General features: G+C 54.8%; 1 protein-coding gene across 1 annotated transcript in view; it reads left to right on the top strand.

The window, feature by feature from the left end:
- XKR7 (XK related 7) overlaps window positions 1-7,785 on the top strand; it is a 31,423-nt gene extending 23,638 nt beyond the window's left edge. Inside the window, exons 2-3 of the mRNA XM_037915340.2 lie at window positions 5,842-6,041; window positions 6,648-7,785. Coding sequence (XP_037771268.1) covers window positions 5,842-6,041; window positions 6,648-7,600 — 1,153 coding nt within the window. The 3' untranslated portion in view covers window positions 7,601-7,785. The remainder of the gene's footprint in view (window positions 1-5,841; window positions 6,042-6,647) is intronic.
- Window positions 7,786-14,485: the final 6,700 nt, after the last annotated feature.

Below are 14,485 nucleotides of genomic sequence, written 5' to 3'. Positions count from 1 at the left end.
TACACTTTATTTCATCAGGACAGGCTGGGGCTGGAGGTTGATTCCATCATCCATCCATACCTCATTCCCACATCTAAACTACACTCATCAGATTATAGCAGGGTTTTGCAAAATGAAGGTTGCAGCAGGGTTTACAAAATGGAGTGAGCATTTTAAAATGGAGTTTGGGACAAGCTGAAATGGAGTTTGAGTTACAATATGGACAGGTGTAAGGAATGACAAATAGTGAACAGAAGTTACAATATAGACAAGTATAATGAATGACAAACAGTGAGCAGAAGTTACAATGTTGAAACTGTGTAAGTTTCAGCGATTTAAGCAGCAATTGGATTGAAAGTGAAACTCAATTAGCCAGTTATTGGGGTAACCGATTTAATGAATGAATGTTGTTTCATTCAAAAAACTTTGCTTATAAAGTTATATTAATAAAGTGAACAATTAAAAACTATTTCATTGATCAGTTCTACAAGGAGGTCATCTAGGCCAGTGGTTCTCAAACTTGTGCACTGGCGACGCCTTTCACATAGCAAGCTGCTGAGTGCAACCCCCCTTATAAATTAAAAACACTTTTTTATATATTTAACACCATTATAAATGCTGGAGGCAAAGAGGGGTTTGGAGTGGAGGCTGACAGCTCGCGACCCCCCATGTAATAACCTCATGACCCCCTGAGGGGTCCTGACCCCCAGTTTGAGAACCCCTAATCTAGTCCAACCCCCTGCTCAAAGCAGGACCAACCCCAACTAAATTATCCCAGCCAGGGCTCTGTCAAGCCTGACCTTAAAAACCTCTAAGGATGGAAATTTCACCACCTCCCTAGAGAACCCATTCCAGTGCTTCACCACCCTCCGCGTGAAATAGTGTTTCCTGATATCCTACCTAGACCTCCCCCACTGCAACTTCAGACCATTGCTCCTTGTTCTATCATCTGCCACCACTGAGGACAGCCAAGCTCCATCCTTTTTGGAACCCCCCTTCAGGTAGTTGAAGGCGGCTATCAAATCTCTCCCCACACCCCTTCTCTTCTGTCGACGAAATAAGCCCAGTTCCCTGAGCCTTTTCTCGTAAGTCATGTGCCCCAGCCCCCTGATCATTTTCGATGCCCTCCGCTGGACTCTCTCCAATTTGTCCACATCCTTTCCGTAGTGAGGGTCCCAAAACTGGACGCAATACTCCAGATGTGGCCTCACCAGTGCCGAATAGAGGGGAATAATCACTGCCCTCGATCTGCTTGCAATGCTCCTACTAATTCAGCCCAATATGCCGTTAGTCTTCTTGGCAACAAGGATACACTGTTGACTCATATCCAGCTTCTCGTCCACTGTATTCCCCAGCTCCTTTTCTGCAGAACTGCTGCTTAACCAGTCGGTCCCCAGTCTGTAGCGGTACATGGGATTCTTCCGTCCTAAGTGCAGGACTCTGCACTTGTCCTTGTTAAACTTCATCAGATTTCTTTTAGCCCAATCCTCCAATTTATCTAGGTCACTCTGGACCCTATCCCTACCCTCCATAGTATCTACCTCTGCCTCCAGCTTAGTGTCATCCACGAATTTGCTGAAGGTGCAATCCATCCCATCCTCTAGATCATTAATGAAGATGTTGAACAAAACCGGCCCTAGGACCAACTTCTGGGGCACTCTGCTTGATACTGGCTGCCAACTAGACATGGAGCCATTGATCACTACCCGTTGAGCCCGACAATCTAGCCAGCTTTCTATCCACCTTATAGTCCATTCATCCAGCCCATACTTCTTTAACTTGCTGGCAAGTAGATTGTGGGAGACTGTATCAAAAGCTTTGCTAAAGTCAAGCTATATCACGTCCATTGCTTTCCCCATATCCACAGAGCCAGTTATCTCCTCACAGAAGACAATCAGGTTGGTCAGGCACGACTTGCCCTTGGTGAATCTATGTTGACTGTTCTCGATCACCTTCGTCTCCTCCGAGTGCTTCACAGTGGATTCCTTGGGGACCTGCTCCATGGTTTTCCAGGGACTGAGGTGAGGCTGATGGGTCTGTAGTTCCCCGGATTCTCCTTCTTCCCATTTTTAAAGAGGAGCATGATATTTGCCTCGTTCCAGTCGTCCAGGACCTCCCCCCATCGCCACGAGTTTTCAAAGATAATGGCCAATGGCTCTGCAATCACATCCGCCAACTCCCTCAGCACCCTCGGCTGCATTAGATCTGGCCCCATGGACTTGTGCACGTCCAGCTTTTCTAAATAGTCCTGAACCTGTTCTTTCACCACTGAGGGCTGCTCGTCTCCTCCCCATGCTGTGCTGCCCAGTGCAGCAGTCCGGGAGCTGACCTCTGTGAAGACAGAGGCAAAAAAAGCGTTGAGTACTCCAGCTTTTTCCACATCATCTGTCCCTAGGTTGCCTCCCTCATTCAGTAAGGGTCCCACACTTTCCCTGACCTCCTTGTTGCCAACATACCTGTAGAAGCCCTACTTGTTACCCTTCACATCTCTTGCTAGCTGCAACTCCAGTTGTGCTTTGGGTTTCCTGATTACTCTACCCCTGCATGCTTGAGCAATATTTTTATACTCCTCCCTAGTCATCTGTCCAAGTTTCCAATTCTTGTAAGCTTCCTTTTTGTGTTTAAGCTCACACGGCTGGAGCCATTGCTCACTGATGTGCATGGCTGTGGGTAATTCCCACAGACTAGTCACCCCGCATAAGACCTGGGGGCAGGGCTATAAGACAGAAGGGAATTTGCAGCTTGAATTGTGCTCACCCTAAGGCTCTGTCTACACTGGAGTCAGGGGGGTGACCGTAGACGTACCCAGGTTAGCTCCGGTGCCAATAGCAGGGAAGCCGTGATAGCAGAGACAACAGCAGGGTTGCACGCACTGGCCTTGGGGGTGTACTTGAGGGCTAGCTTCCCTGCTGCTGTTACTGGAGATGGGGAGATCAAAGCCAGGCTGGGGGTGTGTACCCATGCCGCAGTCACACCTCAGATTGTCATGTAGACAGGATTCCTGCGGCCCCGTGCTGCATAGGAGCTGCCTGCTTCACTGGAGCAGAGGGCAGTGTAAAAGCACAAAAGCCTCTTCCTCGGCCTCTGGCAATGGCTCACCACAGACCCAGCGCAGCTGGTCAGTCCCGGGCTTGTTGCTGGGGAGGGGGAAGGGAGTCCAGTCCCTGTTTGCAAGGTAAGAGACGGCCTGTTTGTAAATCACAAGCATGAGTCCACACAAACACCTCCGCTGACCCCACACTGGCTACCATATGGCAGGCACAAGCCATGTGATGGCAGCAGCCAGAGCCAGGGAAGGCTCCGTCATCAAAACCCTGTGAGTTTCCTGCATACAGCTCCCGAGGTCTCAGTCAGAGCAGCTGTTCCCTTTATCCTGTCTGATCAGCACGGCAGGGGAAGAGGGGCAGGCCTCAGTCGGGTTAGGGAAAAAATAGATACCACTTCCGAAAGCCAAGGTGCCACGTTCTCCCTCTGAGATCAGTGCTGCCAAACTGCACCCCCCAGGTCAGCGTGCAAGCCAGCGAGATAGACCAGGGATCTCAGGCTGGAGGGGAGAGTGGGTGTGATCCCAGTGAAATAGACCAGAACTCCGTGTTCACAAGGCGAAAGGTACGGTGATATCCCAGGGAAAGATACTGGGACTCAGTATACAAAGAGGCCAGGCTCTGTGGCATGAGCAACCGTGGGGATGTACAGCCTAGCCAGACTCCGTACCCACTGATATCCTGCGAGGGGATCCCCCTTAGGGGCAGCTGGGTATGCCCTGTTCCCTGTCCCGGCCCGAGCCCAGCATGCCCAGTCTCTCCTGGATCCCTGTCAGGGTGGGTTTGGGTTACTCTCTTGCTGATTGGCAGTCAGGCTGACCAGTCCTCTACCTCTCCCACATTCCCCCCAGCCACAAAAGCCTCCTGTACAAGGCTGCAGGGCGTCTGCACAGGGCTCTGTTTCATGGCACACAACACGGGATCCCTGCATGGACCCCGGCATCCTCCTACCCCACCAGGCACCAATCTGGCTGCCTTTGGGGCCCTGTGCGCCCAGGAGGAAGAGCTCAGCACTTGCCCCATGGCCAGTAACAGCTATTAACATGCAGAGCCAGAGGGGAAAATGTTATACTTATAAGAAGTACACGGGATCTTTATAGGGGAGAAGGCAGCACGCCGCATTTATTGAGAATACAACAGTTAGCGTGTGCTTTTCAATCACACACCCCATGCACACAGTCCTGCCAGTCGATGTTTATAGTTACTAGTCTAGTGGCCAGCCAGATTGGTCGCAAAGGGGAGCAGGTCTCTGTTGGTTGTGATCCAATGCTCCCGGAGCGTGGCAAGATGAACCCAAAGTCCCATGGCCAAGCACCCTTTTCTTATAGTCTTTTTTCTCTGTTGAAGTCTATGGATTTTGCTGTGTCATTTTGTGACCAGTTACTTCTTAATTCGTGTATCTTTTGATGTAAACATTCCAATACACCTCCGAGAGGGTCAACCTGTCCTGATTCCAATTTAATCAATTGTCCTGTCTTTAGGGGTGTCAGCCTTCACCTCAGGGTCGTCAATCTGCCCTTCCTTCATTATGGATGCACGTTGATGGTTCTCTGGTGTCCTTAAGTCTCTTCACTCCTTCTTCCTTGACCATCTGGCTATAACAACGGCCTTCACACCTTATCTTTTCCTGATGCAAACATTCCTCATTCACACAAACCGTCTTTTTACAGAGACCTTTGAGAATACAAAGTGTCAGTTTATTTTGAGTGAAAGACATTGTAAATTAAGCCTTCCTCTAATCTCCTTAACATAGATCCTGTTATCATAGACAAGATCCTGTCTCTTACTTACTAAACCTTAAAACAAAGAAATGTATATTTAACTAGAGTGCCTAATTTGTAATACATATAGGAAACCGTAGTAGACATTATAACTTATCCTAGAACAAAAGGGTGACCATAATCAGACATAAGGATTGTGCTGGTCTGTCCCTGCCTTAACATCAGTACAGACACTGGCAGTCTGTCAGAGGGTCATTCCTTTCTGCTATTCAAAAAGGGTGGCTGGCAGGATGAAATCAAATCATACATTAATTCTCATAGTACAGTTATAAAATCCTGCTCCTACAGAGACTTCAAGCAGGCGGAGCACAGGAAAGCATCTGCTAGTGGACTCACTTGTCCTGTCACGCGTCTCCTTGCCCAGCGAAGGTGTTGGCAGAACGGGGTCAGCCTCAGGGGGGAGCATGGGACATTAGACCCGAGTGGGAGTTTTACCGAGTTCCTTTGGCACCCCAGGGATCTCAAAGGGCATCACAAAGCAGTGAGTTAAACACTCAGGGCAGGCAAGAGCTCAAGGAGGAAGATCCTGAGCCCCATGCATTAGCAGCTGCTTCACTGAGAGGGGACACTGGCCTGGACGCGGTTGTTCTCCCCTGCCGTCGGGATACCTCGTTACCCCGAGGCAGCCACCGAGGAGAGCGAGAAAGGATCTCGCTTCAAAGTCTCTTCCCAAAGGCGGGGTATCCAACCGGGCAGCCCCCTGCCCCTCTGCTCCACTGCAGGGCCAGAGGGGAGCGCGATGCCAGCTGGCCTATTCGCTGCGAGGGGAAGGAGGATACTCATCTCCCCCATCCCGGGTTTCTGTGGCCAGCTATGAACGTGCTCGGGATGAATCTGAACATACTTGGAAGGATCCTTGAGTTTCCCAAACTTCGGTGCCTTACCCTGGCCCCACAATGCAGGATTCTGTGGCCTAGACTGCATGGCTGGGCCGGGCAGCAGGGCCGCGTGCCAGTCTCTGACATTCAGGGGTCGAGCAAGTGGGGAGCACGGGCTCACTCCGGTCTCACCCGCTGTCTTCCCTGCCTCCTGCACAGGTACCTCCGGACCCTGTACCTCGGCCTCCAGAGCCGCTGGCAGTCAGAGCACAGACAGAGCCACTTCTACTGGAGGATGATGTTCGAGAGCGCGGACATCAGCATGCTGCGGCTGCTGGAGACCTTCCTGAAGAGCGCCCCCCAGCTGGTGCTGCAGCTGAGCATCATGGTGCAACAGAACAACATCGAGCCCCTGCAGGGTAAGGGACGCCCCCCGCCGACCCAGCCCCCATCCCGGCCCTCCATCTGCCTTCCTGCCCCCTCTCATCACCTGTCACTGCAGGGGACGTGCCACGAAATTAAAAGGTGGCAAATTCAAAACTGAGAGACAGAAAGGGTTTCTCACGCAATGGGGGAGGAGACTGTGGAACTCTCTGCCACCGGGAGTTGTTGAGGCCAAGAATTTAGCAAGAGTCGAAAAAAGATTGGACACTTGTACGGATAACAAAAACAACCAGAACTGTCAATAGTTAATGGTCAAATTCTGGAAGGGACATAAAACCTCCTGCTTTGGAGCTGAAGCCAGAGTCTCTAACTGAGGGACCGGGAGGAGACCTAATGTGGTGGCAGATTACCGCATATCTGCTCCTGCGGATTCTTACCCCTTCCCCTGCAGGATCTGGTGTTGGGCCCTGGCACAGACAGGACTCTGGGCTAGAGGGAGCTGGGATCTGATCCAGCCTGGCCACACCCATGTTCCATCTTCTGTCTTCCCTTCCTCTTCCTCCCATCTCATACCATCCCCTCCTAGTGTTCCTCTCCTTCCTCTCCCCTCCAACTCCCTGACTCATTCTGTGTCTCCGCAGGTCTCTCGGCCTCGGCCTCCCTGGTGTCCCTGGCGTGGATGATCGCCTCCTACCAGAAGGTGCTGCGGGACTCGCGTGAGGACAAGATGCCCATGTCCTACAAGGGGGCAGTGGTGCAGATCCTCTGGCACCTGTTCACCATCGCTGCCCGCGCCATTGCCTTCGCCCTCTTTGCCTCCGTGTTCCAGCTCTACTTTGGCATCTTCATCGTCACGCATTGGTGCATCATGACCTTCTGGATCATCCAGGGGGAGACGGACTTCTGCATGTCCAAGTGGGAGGAGATCATCTACAACATGGTGGTGGGCATCATCTACATCTTCTGCTGGTTCAACGTGAAGGAGGGCCGGAGCCGCTGCCGCATGGCCATCTACTACACCATTACGCTGGCGGAGAACGCGGCCCTCACCGGGCTCTGGTACATGTACTATGACCGCCAGGCCACCGCCGACTTCGACGCCTTAATCATCGTCTGCGTGGTCTCCTCCAGCTTCGCCCTGGGCATCTTCTTCATGTTCATTTACTACTGCCTCTTGCACCCCAACGGGCCAGTGTTCGGCCCCCAGACCGGCGGCTGCATTTTCAAAAAGGCGCCGGCCGCCTGCGTGGGACCCCCGGAGGACGTAATCACCAGCCCCCCACGCTCCTTGCCACGGACTACAGGGGGGGAGAGGGAAGGGGTGCCAGGGGACAGGGACAGCTGCGTGCCTGTTTTTCAGGTCAGGCCAAGCGTCCCCCCAACCCCTGTTGCCCGCGCCCCCCGGACAGAAGGGCCCGTCATCCGAATAGATCTGCCCAGGAAGAAGTACCCTGCCTGGGACGCCCATTTCATTGACAGGCGGCTCCGTAAGACGATCCTAGCGCTGGAGTATTCTTCTCCGGCTACCCCCCGCCTGCAGTACCGCAGCATGGGGGCCTCGCAGGAGGTGCTGGAGTATGAGACCACGGTGTAGGCCACCGCGGGAGCCATGTAACTGCCTAGCATGCCCCCCACCCCCACCGTGGGGCTGACACAATGGTGCATTTCCAGAACCCAAGGGGGTCGCTGGTCAGAGCCCACTGGCCGCCAGCCAAGCCCGGCCTTCCGCTGCCCCGGAAAGTGGCTGTCCAGTATCTTCTTAGCATTTTGCCTTTGTGTTCATTCGCACTGATGGCCCCCCACCTCCCCGCTCTACCCCCCATCCCAGACGGGTTGGCGAGGTCAGCTGGTGCTACCCGCCCCGCTCTGCCTTGACGAGCTCCCCCTCTAGGCAATGCCATGGCAAAGTTTTCCTCCCCCACAGATGGGCCCAGAGGAGTCCATCCTCCCCTCCAGGCGGGAGTCTTTGTTGGTGCTGAAATACCTCACCTGTACCTGAGCTCAAACAGCCTGGAGCCGCCCCATGGTATGGCCTCTAGCCACCGGCAAAGGGGCAGGGCACCTGGTGCAGGAGGGCTTGCACAGAGCCCAGCTGGAGAGGGTGGGGAGCAGCTTCCTTGTGGGTGTGAGGACTGGCCGGAGCTGGGGAGTGTGTGAGGGGCTATGGAGTGGGGGGTGGGGGAATCAGGGCAGGCTGAGCACCCTGGGTACAGAAGTGCACCACAACCCCCCAGTTACTCTGGGCACTGGGGGGCCCTGGGAAGTGGGGCTGAAGCATGCGGAGCTCTGGGGGAAAGGTGGGGCCCTGGTTGCTGGAACACACACTGGGTGCTGGGGCGTGCCGTGGGTGCTGGGGTAAGGTGGAGCATGGCAAGATCACAGGCGCAATCCTTTATCATTCCTGTGTGAAGTCTGTTCCCGCCATTCCCTGGGCCTTGGAATTAAGGGAATGATCTTGGGCCCCCTCCCCGTTGTCCCCCCCCACACACACACACACCCCCTGAGATGCCTGCCACAGCTGTGCCAATCCATGGGGGCAGATGCACTTCGGCCTCTGAGCAAAGGGGACATAGGAAGGTTAATAATCCCAGCGTCCCATGGGGTGAGCGTGGCGGGGGATTCTCCCCAGAGTGTTGGGGTCATGATGGAGAGAGCTCCTGGGATCCCAAGGAGCCCGTCGGCGAAGCTGGGCCGGCAGGAGCTGGAGACAACAGGGAGAAAGCTGGAGCAGAATGAGGTGTTTGCTTGAGGCCAGGCCAAGCCAATGGCAACAGCCCTGGCAGGGTAAACGCCAGATTCGTACCAGTGCCAAGGGCCAAACTCCCTGGGACTTCAGTGTCGTCAGGATGCAAGAGCCCCAGGGCTGCAGCAATGCCAGGCACCAGCACACACCCAGCGTTTGCCACTCTGCAGAGCCTGCTGTGCCATTCCATCTCCTGTGCGAGGAACGCAGCGGGGCCGCGCTTGGTTCTAGGACCTCGGGTGGTAAATACTGAGTCTGCAGGGGCTGGGTGGGCCCTGTTGGTGCAGGGATCGGTGTCCCGTCACAGCTCTGCAGGCATGCCCCGAACCCAGGCCAGAGGCTGGGGGCAGTGATCTCTCACTGGGGTGGCTGTTTCAGTTTTTTTGTGAACCAGCTGGTGTGTGGGGAGGGGCTTTATCACCAGCATGCCATGAAATTAACAAAGGCTCCCTCACTGTGCAGGCCAGGCCAGCAGGCAGGACAAACCCCGTTTGTCAGATCCATGGCCCAGATACTCCCACCACTGAAGGACAATGATCTGAACAAGGCCTTTTCAAGCCAGACTCATGCAGCTTTGCAGAGGGTTGTGGCAGGTTTGCCACGGGAAGCTGGGGGTGTTTTGGTTGCTACTTCATATATTTTCCTGCTTGTGTGTTTCCACATCTGGAAAACCTGCAGCCTTTCAAATGATTGTAGGGGAAGGTCAGGGAGAGGGGTGTCTTTCACCAAGAAGATTAACAGGTCACAAAGAAAGCCGCGTGCGCATACCCCTGGCCCCGCAGAGGGCCAGCCCCACCTCTGTTCTGACCTGACTTCAGCGCGCACACAGGTGTGAGGGAGGGCAGGGTGAGGCCTGGGCATGCGTAGATGCACACACGGATCTCAAGGGATAGATTTAAAAAACGTGTGAAGTGCCCAGGTGCTCCCAGATGCCTGCGGTTATGTGCGCAAACCGGTTCATTGCACATGCAAAAGGCTGATCAGGCGCATTTATCGATTGGCCTGGGCAGATGCATTAATCAAGAGCAGAAATTAACTGCCCCTTTTTCACCTGCAATGAAGAGCTGAAGCTTGCTGAATCCCTGGCCCACAGAGGGGAGGCAGCTGGATCTCACAGTGACACCTCGCTGATCCCAAATGCCCTTCAGTCTCACACACAGAGCTCCAGCTCCTACTATGAGCCCCATGATCCCAAGGAGGGGTTGCAACCACAGGAAGGGAGATGATGCCCTGAGAGCTAACAGCCTTCCCTCAGGGCTATGCCGGAAACCCCAGACCTGCTTCAGCTGTGGGGGGAGCCCAGTCTGGCCAGGCCCAAGGTCACCTTCCAGGCTGAAATGGAGGAAACTCAAGAGTTACCTGGCATGCAGAAAGAAAGCAGGAGCATGTGGAGCTGGGAGGAAGGCAAAGCCCTCCCCACATTTTCAGCCTAGCTGTAAGGTTTCAGGGGGACGCTCTCTATACAGCCTCCCCTTCCCCCACCACATACAGGCTGCTCACGCTTGCCATGGTCAAAGCCCCACCAGCTCTCTGAGTCCCTCCGTCTACATGAGCAAAGGGCTGTAGCCGCGCTGGACCCTGCCCTGGTGCTCACCTCTCTGCCTGGCTGGGGTTGGGGTTGGGGTGGGAGAAGGGGGGTAGCTCCCTGCTGTCTGAGTTGGGCACCTTACGGGAGAGTCTGAAATATCCAATTTCCTGTTTCTTTTTGCCCTCACCCTTGGATTTAACCCTTTGGCCCCTGCAGCTCTTGGCTCTCCCGACGGGTCCCTGTGTTCATTCCGGTGGTTCTGCAGCCTGCTTACCCTGTGTCCTCTTACACAGCTGAGCACCCTGTGACTGGCACCTGACTGGGGCACCGGGAGAACGGGGGCACTGCTCACACAGGGGGATACCCGAGTCTCCTCTCCCGCAGCTAGGCTGGGCTGCGCTGCCTCTGGGCAGGAAGGGTTAAAATGTAACTGAGCCAGAGAACAAACCAGCTGCCTCTGCGTCTCCTCCTGGGACTTAAACGCACTGGGCTAGGTCTGCCCAGGGCAGCCTCCGCTCCTCTTGGGGGTCAGTCAGGACAGGGAGCGAGGGGGAAGGTGTCTGGTGCCCAAGGCTGGTAGCGCTGCTGGGCCATTGCCCCGGCCCGTGGGTGCGCCTGCCAGGCTGAGTTTGCCTGAGCCAGGCACCATTGGTTTGTCTGATTTGCGAGAACTGCTTTTTCTGATTTGTTTGATGTGAAGTGAAATGACCTACCTCAGCAATGCGGGCTGGAGTCCATTGCTACAGCTGGCTCTGCCGGCAGGGGTTGCTGGGGGGTGGGCGGGGTGGCATCCCGGGTGCTGGGGTGCTTGTCACCAGGCCAGAAAACCACAGGTTCATTGCGCCAAACGTCACCCAGGCCAGTGAGATTTGGGTGGGGAGCTTCCCGGGCAGTACAGGCCCAGGTGCGACTCTCAGGGCTCCATGAGGAGGCACCCACGCAGCGGAGAGCAGAATCTGTCCTTTGTCATCTGTGGCCAGGTCCTGAGGGCCCTTGCTAAGTTCTTATCCAGTCCTCACTCAGACTAGCTCCTGATGTCAGCCTCTGGCTAAGGATTTATCCCACACTTAGCACTGGTGTGTGCAGGTCAGCAGGGTGGAGCTGAGCAGGGCCTCGTGATCTGGCCCGCTCTTTCCCATTTCCACCTGCCTCTACAGCCACCGGGGTGATGGTAAAACTCGCGTTTCCCTGGGGCCTTGCGATGTATTCCCCCAGGGCGCCGCTTCTGCGCTGACCGTCCCATGCAGCGAGCGGAGCAGCGTGCGCCTTGGACAGGGCTTGGACGTGCTGTGCAGTCCTGGCTGGCTGGCCCACATGCACCGTGAGCTGAGTCGCCTGCAGGCACCCAGCACGGGGCATCCCACCTGCCGCATGCACGGAATGCGCCCCCTCCCTGTGCACTGATGTGTTGACGCACGTGGCTACAGCAGGTGCTGTGTATCCCCTGACTGCCCCGCGGGCTGGGCACGCTGACTGCCCGGCGTGCACCGGCACCCACACGAAGCACCGTGTTCACCCGCTGGTGCACTGATCTCTGCCAGGGACAGAGTGTCCCGTGCACACTGATTACACCTCCCTGTACACCAGAAACTGAGCATCGCGTCTCCCGTGCACTGTCTGGCACGAGTCCCACAAGCAGGACTTACAGGGCAGGGAGTCACGGGGACACCCTCAAGTCTCACTCGTGACTCCACAGTCCCTTGTGGTCACACGCCCAGTGCCAGTGAGAACAAGCTGTGCATGGCTCTGGCGAAACTACGGGGCAGAGCAGGGGCAGTCCAGCTCCCCCTCCTCAGCTGGTGCAGTGAGAGGCTCTCCCCCCCCCCCTTGTTTCAATCTATTTTAACCCCAGTGCTTGATTGTCAGTGCACTGACTGTGCCATGTGTTGTACCTCATTATACCCCTGGCATCTACCACACACTGACTGCGATATGTGCCTTTTACACACCATGCTCTCACTCACCCTGGCTCCTTGTACTGTGTGGTAATAGTGAGCTCCATACAGCTGTGCAGACCTCACACTGTAACTGCACCATCACTACTGACTACACCAGGTGTATTACACCTCGCAATCTGACTATTTTGCACACTTACTACCACACTCTTGTCCCATACACCACACTACCCATTGATAGTAGCATACTATATAGCAATTGTCCCTTTGCACCATACGTCCATTGTCCTTTTCCGGCAACTATGGTCCTGTTGTACCATGGACTGGCCCAGATTATGATCTCAGGTCAGTGGCATCAATCCAGAGTAATGCCACAGTCAGCCGAGTCACTCTGGATTTCTGTCAGTGTAAAGTGAGAGCAAACGCTGACCCACCACCTGACGAAGACCCTGCCCACATGGTGCTGCTACACGGCATGCTGATCATCCCGCCACCTCCGCCCCGGCGCAGCCTGCCCCAGGACGCTGCCTGCGTTCTGCACCAGTGCGGCACAGAGTGTGCGGTAACACCAAGCACTGCCTGCGGCATGGCCAGTTAGCACAATTAGCAGAATGTTCTTCACATCTTCCGAGGCAGATTGTAACCGCGGCCATCTGAGGCCTGCCTGATGGCAAGCAGATTGCAGCTGGAGGCTGGCTCCTGAAGGCGGGTTTGAAATAGATTGCAGAGAGAGAAATAGACACAGCTGGACAGAAGCTGTCTGTGCATGCAAATGACTGTCCACATGGGTGTCAGGGTTATTCCCACCTGGATGCTGCAATCTGAAGAAACAGGGCTAAGCCCACAGCAAGGGCATAGAGGCAGCCAAAGAGCTAGTCACTGCCTCAGCGGCTATAACCTGGGCTTCAGATTTAGCCCCTTGCTTATTTTGGTCGCTGTTTTGGAAGCGGCCTGTTGACGAAACGCCCTTGAGCCTTAACTGGTGTTTCTCAAGGTGTCAGCCAGTAGCAAGAGCTAGTGCCCCCCCGCAGTACCCCCAGGTGTCGCTGTTCTGTGCAATGTATCGAAGTGGACACATTGCCTTGCGTGTTGTATTCTTTGTAATCTGAAGAGTTGGGCCAAAGCTGGTGGCTGGGGTGTTTTTATACCTTTCCGTATTGAATGGCAGCCGCAGAAATCCTTGCTGTATGCATTTCCCCTGGGTCCCGGTTACGGCTGGAGCATGGAGTCCAGACCTACACACCCATATGCATGGAGCAAATTTACACTAATGAAAGGGCAGAGAAGTGTTTTGCTTTAGTAGGTCCTCTGGACGCCCAGGTCTGACAGGAACTCCAGCCCCTCCGAGTTCGGCATTAACCGGCCTGGCATTGGCACAGCATCTGGGTGTGAATTAGGGCCCTGTGGGACGATCTGAGCTTGGGGGTCGGGTTTGGGTTTCTCTTTCGCCTCAGGGAACCATTTATGGGTCAGGAATGCTATGACAGCTGGTCCACTTGGGTCAACTGAAAGGACAATGAGGAGTATTGTGTCGTGGCCAGAACATGGGACTGGCAGTGGGGAGTTGAGTTCTGGCCATGGCTCTGATTCTGAGTGACTGCGTGACCCTCGGCAAGCTCACTTAATCTTTCCTGGGCCTCGTTCCGTGCCTCAGTGTCCCATTCTGTAAGACTGGGGTAGTGAGTTTGCAATCAATGTTTGTCAGGGGTTTTGAGATGCTCAGAAGAAAGGTGCTAGAGAAGTGAGAACTGATTAATATTATTAGCTCCCCTGTCCGTGGTCTGCCATACCATGAGGTCATTTTTTTGGCCCTATAAATGGCTACTGGAGAGACAAGGTGGCTGAGATAATGCCTTTTATTGGACCCCTTCTGACGATGGCTGACAGTTACAAACACTGGAGCCTGCCTTCCCCACTGTTTGGGCTCTAATCTGGCTCTAGTGGTTAGTCCTAGGGGACTGTGATGGCTGCGGGCACGCTGTTACTTTATACACATAAGGAAAGAGTTTCTTAGTGAGTTTGGAAGTGTCGTGTTCATGTCACTCGGGCTCCAGAGAGACAGGCTGTTGTTTGGCCAGCCCCAGCTGTTATGAAGGGGTAAATACGTGCTTAAGCCTCACAGTCTGGGGCCTGCTACTGTGGGGTGGCCAGGGGGACAGTTAAAGGGGCAGGAACTGCGAGGTGGTGGGAGGGTCCCAGAGTTTGGGCTGCTGCCCCAGTGGGAACGTCTACATGGTACCCGGCAATGGAACTGCCTGGCGGCCTGAGCCCTGCGAGGGAGTCAGCTGGCACAGGCCAGCCGCCGGTGTCTGA

The sequence above is a fragment of the Chelonia mydas genome, chromosome 13 (assembly GCF_015237465.2).
Source record: "Chelonia mydas isolate rCheMyd1 chromosome 13, rCheMyd1.pri.v2, whole genome shotgun sequence".
Classification (NCBI taxonomy): Eukaryota; Metazoa; Chordata; order Testudines; family Cheloniidae; genus Chelonia; species Chelonia mydas.
The sequence above is the reverse complement of the archived record's forward strand: the minus strand, read 5'-3'. Positions and strand labels throughout refer to the sequence as shown.